General features: G+C 44.1%; 1 protein-coding gene across 2 annotated transcripts; it reads left to right on the top strand.

The window, feature by feature from the left end:
- Window positions 1-3,813: 3,813 nt before the first annotated feature.
- On the top strand, window positions 3,814-11,277 carry CETN3 (centrin 3). 2 transcript variants are annotated; one of them, XM_069964648.1, is made up of 5 exons: window positions 3,814-3,934; window positions 5,307-5,442; window positions 6,049-6,163; window positions 7,483-7,674; window positions 11,050-11,277. In XM_069964648.1, the coding sequence occupies exons 1-5, from the start codon at window positions 3,918-3,920 to the stop codon at window positions 11,091-11,093; spliced, it is 504 nt and encodes a 167-aa protein (XP_069820749.1). In that variant the 5' UTR covers window positions 3,814-3,917; the 3' UTR covers window positions 11,094-11,277. The 2 variants fall into 2 exon arrangements, with proteins under 2 accessions (XP_069820749.1, XP_069820748.1); XM_069964647.1 differs by lacking the exon at window positions 3,814-3,934 and adding an exon at window positions 4,008-4,104.
- The last annotated feature ends 1,888 nt before the right edge of the window (window positions 11,278-13,165 follow it).

Below are 13,165 nucleotides of genomic sequence, written 5' to 3'. Positions count from 1 at the left end.
AGCGGTGACTGCTATTACTGTTCGCTCCCTTAGTGATTCTAGCACAGTGAGCGGTTACTGCTATTACTGCTCGCTCTCTTAGTGATTCTAGCACAGTGATGGTGACTGCTATTACAGCTCGCTCCCTTAGTGATTCTAGCACAGTGAGCGGTGACTGCTATTACTGTTCGCTCCCTTAGTGATTCTAGCACAGTGAGCGGTGACTGCTATTACTGCTCGCTCCCTTAGTGATTCTAGCACAGTGAGCGGTGACTGCTATTACTGCTTGCTCCCTGAGTGATTCTAGCACAGTGAGTGGTGACTGCTATTACTGCTCGCTCCCTTGGTGATTCTAGCACAGTGAGCGGTGACTGCTATTACTGCTCGCTTCCTAAGTGATTCTAGCACAGTGAGCGGTGACTGCTATTACTGGTGGCACTCTAAGTGATTCTAGCACAGTGAGCGGTGACTGCTATTACTGCTCGCTCCCTTAGTGATTCTAGCACAGTGATGGTGACTGCTATTACTGCTCGCTCCCTTAGTGATTCTAGCACAGTGAGCGGTGACTGCTATTACTGCTCGCTCCCTTAGTGATTCTAGCACAGTGAGCGGTGACTGCTATTACTGCTCGCTCCCTAAGTGATTCTAGCACAGTGAGCGGTGACTGCTATTACTGCTCGCTCCCTAAGTGATTCTAGCACAGTGAGCGGTGACTGCTATTATTGCTCGCTCCCTTAGTGATTCTAGCACAGTGAGCGGTGACTGCTATTATTGCTCGCTCCCTTAGTGATTCTAGCACAGTGAGCGGTGACTGCTATTACTGCTCGCTCCCTTAGTGATTCTAGCACAGTGAGCGGTGACTGCTATTACTGCTCGCTCCCTTAGTGATTCTAGCACAGTGATGGTGACTGCTATTACTGCTCGCTCCCTTAGTGATTCTAGCACAGTGAGCGGTGACTGCTATTACTGCTCGCTCCCTTAGTGATTCTAGCACAGTGAGCGGTGACTGCTATTACTGCTCGCTCCCTAAGTGATTCTAGCACAGTGAGCGGTGACTGCTATTACTGGTGGCAGTCTAAGTGATTCTAGCACAGTGAGCGGTGACTGCTATTATTGCTCGCTCCCTTAGTGATTCTAGCACAGTGATGGTGACTGCTATTACTGCTCGCTCCCTTAGTGATACTAGCACAGTGAGCGGTGACTGCTATTACTGCTTGCTCCCTGAGTGATTCTAGCACAGTGAGCGGTGACTGCTATTACTGCTCGCTCCCTTAGTGATTCTAGCACAGTGAGCGGTGACTGCTATTACTGCTCGCTCCCTTAGTGATTCTAGAACAGTGAGCGGTGACTGCTATTACTGCTCGCTCCCTTAGTGATTCTAGCACAGTGAGCGGTGACTGCTATTACTGCTCGCTCCTTTGGTGATTCTAGCACAGTTGTCAGTGACTGCTATTATTGCTCGCTCCCTTAGTGATACTAGCACAGTGAGCGGTGACTGCTATTACTGCTCGCTCCCTTAGTGATTCTAGCACAGTGAGCGGTGACTGCTATTACTGCTCGCTCCCTTAGTGATTCTAGCACAGTGAGCGGTGACTGCTATTACTGCTCGCTCCCTTAGTGATTCTAGCACAGTGAGCGGTGACTGCTATTATTGCTCGCTCCTTTGGTGATTCTAGCACAGTTGTCAGTGACTGCTATTATTGCTCGCTCCCTTAGTGATACTAGCACAGTGAGCGGTGACTGCTATTACTGTTCGCTCCCTTAGTGATTCTAGCACAGTGAGCGGTGACTGCTATTACTGTTCGCTCCCTTAGTGATTCTAGCACAGTGAGCGGTGACTGCTATTACTGTTCGCTCCCTTAGTGATTCTAGCACAGTGAGCGGTGACTGCTATTACTGCTCGCTCTCTTAGTGATTCTAGCACAGTGAGCGGTGACTGCTATTACTGCTCGCTCCCTAAGTGATTCTAGCACAGTGAGCGGTGACTGCTATTCCTGCTCGCTCTCTTAGTGATTCTAGCACAGTGAGCGGTGACTGCTATTACTGCTCGCTCTCTTAGTGATTCTAGCACAGTGAGCGGTGACTGCTATTACAGCTCGCTCCCTTAGTGATTCTAGCACAGTGATGGTGACTGCTATTACTGCTCGCTCCCTTAGTGATTCTAGAACAGTGAGCGCTGATGGAAATCCCGCTTGCAGTTCCGGACACAGCGATCAGGTTGGGCATCTTCTACTTTGTTCCTGCTCTGCACTCTTTGGAAAGCTGAGCCAGCTCTATAGGGGTTTGCAGAAGGTCTCATAGACTGTCACGAAGTCCACAGCCAGCTGGATCAGCCCTCTAAGGAAAGCCAAGCAGAAACGAAGAAGCCCAACTAAGTTGTTCTGCCCATCTCATACCTCCCAAGTGTCCCTCTTTTGAAAGGGAAAGTCCCCACTTTTGACCCACGTACCTCTGTCCCTCTTTTCCCCTTATATGTCCCGCTTTTTGACCAAGGAAATAGATTTGCATTAATAAACTTTCAATGTTGCTCTAGAAAGTGTCTGGTTTCTTACTGTATATTAGACCCAAACTTGCATACAATTCTATAATGTGGTACAAGTTGGATCCTAAAGATTATTATATTCAGGTGAATCATGTGACATTATGGCCCCTGTCGCACATTATGACACATATGCAGTTTATATGGCCCCATACACACATCTGTAGGTGTTACGGATGCATTTTGGAGCCATAATCCGTGCCACAAAAAATGATTAAACCATTGTTCGTCCGTGTCACCTATATGACAATGGTCCCTGCAAATACGGACAGTTACTGACAAACCTTCATAATCTTGTCTGTAGTTGCAGGTTGTAATTACATGCAGGGTTACTGATGTGTGAATGGGACCTAAGGATACATCACACATACAGGATCTGCTGCATCCTGTATGTGTAAATGCATCCTTGAATTAAAAAGTATAGAAATATCTGTAAATTTTTCCTAGAGTGACCTACAAGTGTCTGTCTTTGGTTGTCCAAAAAGTTGGGACCTGTTTCCATGACTGCTCAGAACATGAGATGTGAGAGGAGCCTGTTGTGGGCACTGCTGGCATTTATAGGGACATGGGCATATATGGCTGGCACCATGATGGCAGTGGGTTGGACTTTATCAGGATTCTGGCTGGCACTGTGGCTGGGGGCTGTTGGTGACATAGTGGGGGTCCAGTTACTTATGGGGGTGATAGAAATTATATCCATTCTGTCCAGGGGCCTGACACTCAGGCAGGGGTGCCAAGCTCGGGCCCTCCAGCTGCTGCATAACTACAATTCCCATCATGCCTGCACAGCCAAAGCTTTAGTATTGTCTGACTGGGCATGATGGGAGTTGTAGTTCTGTATCAGCTTGAGGGCCTGAGGTTGACTGTGCACTCTGCAGCTCAGGGCAGACTGTGGCCAGTGTATTATCACACGTTTCTATCAATATACCGCCGCTAGAAGCTATGATCCCTGTGCACACTACTCTGCAGCACACGAGCACTGATAGAAGAATATTCTATTCCCGCTTCTAGGCAGAGTATAAGCGCCACTAGGATGGAGCTACAGCGTCATGCTGGAGACATAAGGGGGCGGAGTCACACTGAGATGTGACGCGGCCGTTGGGAACAGACGAACACAAAACTCCGCCCTCTTGAATCTCCACGTATTTCCATAGCTCCATCACAGGAGATACGTTACTACGCGTGCTGCGTTTCAACCAATCATGATATCAGTTTTAAATTGACACAGGTATCAGCCAATCAGAATACTCCGGCGCTGTCAAGCTGCCCTGGTTACTAAGGGGAAGTGATGAGGTCTTCGCCAATCACGTAGTAGAAACATTGTTTACTGGGCGGGCTTAAGGCCTTGCTGTCTGTGAGCCCGGTGTCTGCAGGTATCCAGGCCGGAGACGGAAGAGACATGAGCCTGGTGGTGAGGTAAGGCTGGGCGGCAGGTAGTCAGCCCGCTGCTGTGTCAGTCATGTGATTGGTGCCCAGAGCCAGGGTGCAGGCTGTGGCTGGAGGTCCTCATGGATCTGTGCTGCTGCTCCATAGATCTGCAGTATTGTCTCTATGACCATATGGAAAGTTAATCCGGTAGTTGTCAGGTAACCATGCAGCTGTCATTATGGAGAAGTGAAGGGGGCAAATATTAATCCCTATGCAGGGCTGTGTGTATTCTGGACTCTGCACCACTGACATTGGGGACTGAATAGTAAAATAGTCATCATGGAGTCAGAAGGGTTGTCATAGGAGCAGGTGAGCAGTGTCCCCATGGGCACCGCCATGTAGGAGCTGCCCCGGACTGCCCTGATCTCCACCATAGCAAGGAAACATTCGGAGACCTGTACAGCACCACAGTCTGGACCTGTTTCTGATATTAAAGGGTTAATATGGTTTGACTGAATAAACATTTTTCTATTATAGTTTCTTCCTTCCTTTACTTCCAGTAGATACAGATCTGCCCAGGTCATGTGATGGGCACAGGGGTGCAGGAGCGGGTACAGTACAGTTATCCTGCACCTGTGTGGTGGGTATATATATATACATATATCTGCTGGAAGTACAGGAAGGCAGCAAGCAGACAGCTTAAAATCCACAAAGAAAATAAAATGTACTTGAAAATTGTACAAAGTTTTATAATATTAAAACTATGAGATCTGGGGGTCTTTTACATGTGTAAGATTTATTGCCGACATTTCTGCCAAGGACGGTCAGTTCTAGTCATCTGCATGGGGACATTTCGGATGACAAGGACACTTTCTGCAACAAAACTGCAGTGTGTGAATTTAGCCATTAGGCATGTTCACAAGTGGGGGGACCTGACTCCAGGGCTTCATGCCGCGCCCATGAATTGTTGTAAATATCTTAAAGCGATTGTACATTCGCTTTAAACAAATTCCTGTCAAAATCCATGCAGTTTCACTGTAAAAGAAATAAAAAATCTCCCACTGATTTCAATGGGAGACTGGCATGGGGAAAAAAACAATGCCATGGACATTAAAAAAAAAAGTCACAAATACAAAAAAACATTGCTTAAATGCACTTCACATTTCCCTCTTGGCCTTCAGCTTCAGCCTTTTTTTTAAGTGCATTTTACCCTAGAAAGGTCCCCCCCCCCCCTTCTGCCATGATAGTGACAACCTCGTTGTCACTCACTCTCCCCCTCTGTGTCAGTGTAATTAAATCTGTGTTCAGTTCTCTTCCTTGCCATCCAGTTATTCTTCTCCCTTTCTCATAAACCTGCCCACGTAGCTGCCTATTCTGAGTATTTCATTAGCAAATAACTCTTCCTTGTTTTTCTTACTAGAACGGATTTAGCTGTCGACAAAACTAAAAAAAAGAAAAAAAGGGAGCTGACCGAGGAACAGAAGCAAGAGATTAAAGATGCGTTTGATCTGTTTGATACCGACAAAGACAAAGCAATAGATTATCATGAGTTAAAGGTAAAGACGTGGCAGGATATTCCTAGTGATTATATTGCTAGAAAGGTAAACGTTTCCTTGCTGTCCATAGCAGCCAATCACAGCTCTGCTTGTATTTCATATTTTGCTCCTACAAAATTAAATCTGTGCTGTGATTGGTTGTTATGGGCAGTGGTTTACTTTTAAAAAAGGATCACATAGCCGCCCTATATTTTCCTATTATAAATGTGCTCCGATCCCCTGAATGAAGGAGCAGTCGTGATGCTGGAACTTTATTGGCATGGGATATGGTCATCTAAAAGAAACCTATATGTGATATTGCATATACCTACCTCATAGAAGACTGTAGGAGGCTAAAGGGCGCAGTGCTCAGCACCAATTCTGGAACCTCTCTCTGCCTTTTCGCAAGCCTCTCCTTAAAGGGGGTTTCCCTGTGTCAGTCTGGAAGGTATACACCACTTCCTCCAGTACGTTTTGAGAGGCAACAAGAAAATACCCACTTCCACAGTGAGACTTCAATATCTTAAGAGTCTTAATAACCACATTTGATCCTGATAATGTTTTCCTTATAGGATGTCTGAGCTGATCCCCATGTGGTCATGGCTTGTCATGTTTTGTGTTTGGCAGGTGGCCATGCGAGCTTTGGGGTTCGATGTTAAGAAGGCTGATGTTTTAAAAATCCTAAAAGATTATGATGGTGAAGCCACAGGGAAGATTACTTTTGATGACTTTAATGAAGTCGGTAAGTAGTTTTCTCAATAGGTGTTTACAGGAAACATACCTGTCCTGTCTTAATACTTAAAGAAGCAGTTCACAAAAAAATACTATTGCCCCCCCCCCCCCCCCCCAGTAGGCGCTGGCATGTATACTCACTGCAGCTGATCGGTGTCCCGCGGCTGATTGCTCAATTATTATTTTTCAGCTTGTTAATGTGCCTCTGTCATTATAGAAAACATTTAACATACTGCAGTGAAGGTCAGGGTGAGACTTCCACCAATCTGATATAGCCAGGAGGATCAGGCGGCAGACCACTTCTCTACCAGGCTCAGCACTAGTGTTCAGCGAATTGCTCTGCATCTAACTTCTGCAGTTACAAGAAATCAAACGCTGAGCTTTTGGGTTCGGAAAACGTTGCCGAACCTGAACGTTTTGACAGATCCACTTGAAACTACTCAATACTGCTCTGTGAGTCTGTGAGGGATTGCAGATGGGACAGTTATTCTAGTCAAAGGGTTTTGCTCAGCTACCAAGTGAAAAGTCTAATAAATATATTCTATAGATTTAATAGACGAATCACTGTATAATGCAAAACAGTAATTTCTCTTCCTTCTCCATCGTTATTTCCTGGGTTTTCTTAAAGGAGTTGACCACCTTTTGACATTTTTATAGTCATGGGTATAAAAAGTCACTTATTTATATATAGTGCCTTCGTTGCACTCCTCCTCTCTATAATTCTGCTGCCTCCTGCCGATCTGTCCTGGTGTCCTGGCTGTATTGCTCCTCCATCTGTAAGATAGTGTCCCGTGAGGGGTATGCGACAATACACATCACTCTGCCTTCTCCAGCGTGCCTGTGCTCCTTGCTTGAGCTCAGTGTAACGTTGAGGGAGAGGCAGACTGTATGGACGGAGGAGCCATCCATACAGGTGATCAGCGGGCTTTGGAGTATTATAACCATTACTATAGCTTGATAAAAAGGAGGCCAACTTGTGTAAGCTAAAAAAAAGAAAAAATTGGGTTATTGGCTATGATAGAAAGTTTTTAGTTTTTTTACTTTTCTTTACTTTTGTACCGGTTTCTGGTCCTTATTAAACATGTACACACTCCTAACCTATACGTTTATTGTATCTATCCTCTATTGTTATTGTGTTACTCTACCCTAATACCTGAATTCATTGGGCCTACCATTCTTAGAGCTTGTTTTTCTTGATCTAAAAATGTAAAAATAAAATCTTTTACAAGTTACTTGGTGTATTCAATCCACACTGGTTTCCCATTGCTGTTGCTTCTCATCTCCACCGCTCTCTCTTGTAAAGTAATTCCACAACCTATTCTGCTTTAGTAACAGATTTGATACTGGACCGCGACCCCCAAGAAGAGATGCTTAAAGCCTTTAAGCTGTTTGACGATGATGATTCAGGAAAAATAAGCTTAAGAAACCTCCGTCGAGTTGCCAGAGAACTTGGTGAGAACATGACAGATGAAGAGCTTCGAGCGATGATTGAGGAGTTTGACAAAGATGGTGATGGAGAAAGTAAGTGTTTGGGGAGTTCACAGGGTCTGAAAATATTACTGCTCCTTCATGGATGTCACTAGGACAGGGCCAGAGCCAATGGCAAAGGCAGTGAGCTTCCTGCATCACTCACTGTGGCCATGAAACCTAGTGCAGCGAGGGACATCGAAAGCAGTCACTACAACAGAGCGTGATTACAGACAAAGAGCCGTGACTGGTTATGTCTGTATCAAAAATAACTAGTCCAACAGCATAAAGAGTACAGTCCAATAGGCTAGGTAAATGTGTGAGGATGTACGCTGGAAGCCTGCAATCCCTGGTACGGGAAGGCTTCTCTATCACTAAGCAGCAAAAGAGAATCCAACAACATCCATAGATAGCGTCCAAACTGCAACTTTATTGCAGCTAGCAGTGCTGTGGAGGCGGTAAGCCGCAGCTCCGACTCCGACTCCTGAATTTTATCAGGACCGACTCCCGACTCTGACTCCTGCTCCTTCATAAATGGCCGGTCATATACCATGGGAGTTACTTTTCACACTGGCTCAGCAGCTTCTCCCTAATGTCCTACATGATCCTGGGGCGACTTCTGAGTGAATAAAGAAATACTGTATATAAAGCAGATTCTCCTGTGTGTGCAGTGGATGCAGCCAGTCTCCAGCCTCCATGTCCTGAACTACTCACAACTAGACTAGATTGAGCAGGTGGTCTTTTCCTGCTGACAGTCTTCTATGTTTCTAACTAAATATTCACCATACTTAAAGAAACACTGCTAACAATGCCAGATCCCTGTGATATAGAGGTCAGCCATAGTGATATACAGGGGGTCACACATAGTGATATATATAGAGGGGTTACACATAGTGATAAAGAGGTCACACAGTGATATAGAAGGTCACTGTGGGGGCACGCAATAGCACACACACACACACACACACCCGGCTGCAGCCATAGCATACACACACACCCACACAGCCTGCTGCAGCCATAGCACACACACACACACTTGGCTTGCTGCGGCCATAGTGCACACACAGCTTGCTGCAGCCATAGCACACATACACACAGCCTGCTGCAGCCATAGCATACACACACACACACAGCTTGCTGCAGCCATAGCGCGCACACACACACACACACAGCCTGCTGCAGCCATAGCATACACACACAGCCAGCTGCAGTCTTAGCACACACAACCTACTGCAGCCATAGCACGTACACACACACACACACCTGCAGCCATAGAACACTGAAGCAAAACACCCAGAGAGAAAACACCACACTGAGGACAGAGGTTACTGCTACACTAATTATGTCTTCTCCTCCTCTATATTACACAGGATATCTTCATATTACACTGCTGCTCATATACAGTCATCCAGCATCCAGGAAGAGAACAGCACAGATCCCCCCCCCCCCCCCACACAATGGTCTCTTCCAGCTCAGAAACAAACTGCCAAATAGTGACCGACAACTTTTCCATGACCACCCTTATGTAATAGGGCCAATGTCCTAGTGTACTAGTAGACTGTGTACTAGTCTTTATCGAGCTAACATCAAGACTGCATAGGGTGTAGTATTTATGTGAAATGAGTAACAAGGGTACAGGGTGCAGTAAGTGGGTACACTTTTTTTATATATATATATATATATATATATATATATATATATATATATATATATATAAAGTATTGCAAGCAGCACAGCTTGGAGCTCAAACGTCTTGTGGGTGCTGGCTGGATGATCCTGACCTAGGATCCTGGAGGATATATTCAAAAAATTTCAACAGCACTTCCTGATATCTTCAAAAACGTGAAACATTTATTCAATCACATACAAATAAACAAACAGTGTGGCGTAGCAAAAAATCAAGCGACGTTTCTCCCCTCTCACACGGGCATTTTCAAGCTCATATCCCCAAGTGATAATCAAACTTTTATATCAAACAAGTGACTAAAAAAGTGGTCTGAACGGCACCTGGGGAAGTGAAGCTGTACCTCCCTTGGAGAGATCTGATGGAGTTGAAGGCTGAATGACTCCGGATTTGCCGAACTAGCGAACTAGAGTATGCAGAATGCAACATTGGTCAGTACAATGTGAACACTACCTTACAGCAACATATATCTCATGGCTATGAATCATGCTCTGAAAAGATCCAAATGATGTGGATAACATAGTGCTGTCTATTCTTCTTCGTTGCTACATGTATTTCTGTATTTCTAATTACCTTTATTATGAGGAACTTGCAAGTGGGTAATTTCAAGCAGTCACTCACTTTAGCACAAAAAGGGTTAACACTGCACACTACCTTACAAAGAACTTACTGAAACACAATGACACAGATGGACTTTGATTGCCTCCTATCAGAGAACACTTGTAAAAGATGGACACTTGAAACAACCAATGGAATGTAAATTTTAGTCACTTGTTTGATTATCACTTGGGGATATGAGCTTGAAAATGCCCGTGTGAGACGGGAGAAACGTTGCTTTATTTTTTGCTATGCCACACTGTTTGTTTTTTTTGGATGTGATTGAATAAATATTTCACATTTTTGAAGATATCGGGAAGTGCTGTTGGAATTTTTTGAATAAATATATAATATATATATATTCCAGTAAAAACACACAATCATAGTGGAACACCTCCTGGTGAATGACATAAGGCCCCCTTCACACATCCCTATTAGTTTTTACTGTCAGGAAATTGTGACCATCAGGCGTGTCTTCACAATTTCCTGAGCTCCCATAGACTTCAATGGGGGCATCCGTTCAGGATATCCTTTTTTCTTGAAAAATCCTGAAGGGTGTCAGTGTTCAATGCAACTGTATGGGTCAGGAAATCCTAACAGGAATTCCTGATCATAAAATGGACAGATTTTTCCTAAAATGTGAATAGGGCCTAACCCAGCAATTTTGGTAATGCAAAGCATTTTCAAAAGTGCTTACTTTTGTATTTTCTATCACCTATACCACTTAACAGTTCTTTTTCTTGGAATTAAAAGAAGACATGGTTTGGTGATACATAACCTTGTTTAACCCTGCTGTGGAACCATGGGGTCAAATAGACCACATGGTATAAAAACTGTGATTTTGTTTAATGGTTCCACAGCAGGTTTAAGTAGTTGTGTATGTCAAATTTACATAGTTCCCTTCAAATGTTTAGTCTTGTTATATTATACTCCTCGTGAGTACAGGGTGGCCTAAAAAAAAATATTAATACACACTAGTAGTGCCTGGGCTTCCTGCTGCTTATGGCTCAAGGCTGCTTAGACAGTTACTGTCTGCGGTGGTCACCACTGCGGTTAGTCATTGGCTTAGTGGGCATTTCCTTGGTAAAAGTCAGGGGTTTCTTTTACCAAAGGTAATATACATTTATCTGTTTTCTATTCTTTTTCAGTAAACCTGCAAGAATTTATTTCCATAATGACCGATGATGAATAAAAGAAGAGAAGATCTGGGTTCTTCAGTTCAGCCTGTTGTAGGACAGAGGGTGATCACTTAAGCACCAACATCCATGCTAAGAGTCAGTGTTTGTAGCATATTATATTATGTAGGATTACTCAATTTTGAGCGTAATTTTTTTTTTGTAAAATATTTTTTTAAGCAACTGTGAATTAAATTGAATAGAACTTTGTAATTATGTCTTTGTGCGTCTTTATTTTAGGATTACAAAATTCACAACTTCAAAGCTATATATGAGCCTGTTCCTCAGCTCGTATTAGGTACAGTTAAAGATTCTCACCATCATACTGTCTGATACTTATTTAATGCCAGAACTCTAATTGATACAGTAACTTCATATGTGGACAGTTGTTATAATTAGAGAAGAGCGAATTTACAGTATTAATAAATTGAAATGCTTCATTAGCTTAGCAGCCAGCTTATCAGACATCTGCCTTTGAACTCTGTGCCACCTCGCTCAGGGTGCCAGGAAACTGGGAGAAGTTTCCCAGGATTGGATCCAGCTTTTCCAGGCACCTGCAGTGGAGCCCCAGGGAGTTTATAGGCAGCCGACTGCCAAGCTAACAAGGCTTTTCGCTTTGTTAATACTGTAAATTCGCTCCTCTCTTGTTATTACTATAAGATGCACTAAAAGTCTTGCTAAAAAGTTCCTGTATTTTATAGTCTGCTGTCAGGGTGGTGTGGCAGCCCTAGACTGCCCTGTATTCTCCATGATCAGGTAGCATGCATATGCATATCGTTAAGATTTGTTTTTATACTTCCCACTATGACCGCCTCTTCTCCAGTTGATGGAATACTTCATGCTGCTCACTGGTCTCCCACTCCTTTGGCCAACCTAAGGGCCCTATTCCACAGTAACGATAATCGGCCGGATCGGCCAAATTTGGCCCGATTCGGCCGATTATTGTTCGGTAAAATAGAGAGAACGATCAGCCGATAGGCCCAGTAAATGCTCGTTTACATCTTTGATCGGGCCCTCCTCGGCCCGTGGAATAGGACCCTAAGACTATGACTGTCACTTAAAGCCATCTCCCAATCACCAAAATTCCCCCTCTCTTTGTGAATCAGAAGTTTGGGAATGTCAGGTATCTCTAAAAAAATGTACACTGGCTGGTGCCGGGGTTGATACCTTATATGAATATAGGTGCCCAGGGATTAAGGGATATAGAAACCTGATGTAACCTATCATCCTCTCTGTACTATGTTAACCACCCGTGTTTGGGGGTGGCCCCTGTACTTTCCCACGCCCCTTTAGCCTTGATCAATAGACCTCTTCTTAAGGCTGATGGGACAGGGAGAATCTGCTGGGGACTGCCCAATGACTTGTGGTTTGGAAAGCATGAAAGTGATGACCAGTTCCCTTTAATGTCCATAATGACACGATATTTAATTATTTTTGTATCCAGACTTGAACATGCTGTGTCCTGATCACTTATATAATATACAATAGTATAATATAATATACAATACTTTTGCGATAGATTTTTCCTTTAAAGAGACTCTATTAGGCTCTGCTGGGGGCAAATAGTCATCCGCACAAGGTAGATCTGGGTGCCATTGTTAGGTCCTGGCCTCCCTAGTATTACATAAATGTTATTTTCAATCCCAGCTGTTACAGTGGGGTGCTGGCTGTATAATACAGTCAAGCATAGAGCTGTCAACACAGCAGCTAAACAATATCAACTACTGTAATAGAATAAGCTACAGATGTGTCCTTATGGCTCAACATATCCCAATATGACAAGATTCTACCAAAAACATGATATTGTAGCACTTTGTTGGGAGATATATGCTACATGTGTCTGTGTGGCCACCCAGTGGTTGTCTTGTTTATTGCAGCCTTTGGAGGATTTTGAGTGTTTTATGATATTGTACTGAATTTGTAAGTTTGGCCAATAAAGGCCCAATACAGGGAGGTCACTCCTATGGCTCATGGAGCCAGCAGGAAGAGAGGAGAGAGGTGTGCTGCCTGTGAGCCAGGTAAGTATGTATATATATTTTTTCTGGGCTGAGGGGTCTTGGATGGGAGAAAAGAAACAAACCGCAGCAGC

This window comes from Dendropsophus ebraccatus, chromosome 3 (genome assembly GCF_027789765.1).
Source record: "Dendropsophus ebraccatus isolate aDenEbr1 chromosome 3, aDenEbr1.pat, whole genome shotgun sequence".
NCBI lineage: Eukaryota > Metazoa > Chordata > Amphibia > Anura > Hylidae > Dendropsophus > Dendropsophus ebraccatus.
Note: the sequence above shows the minus strand (reverse complement) of the source record. Positions and strands in the feature narration are given on the sequence as shown.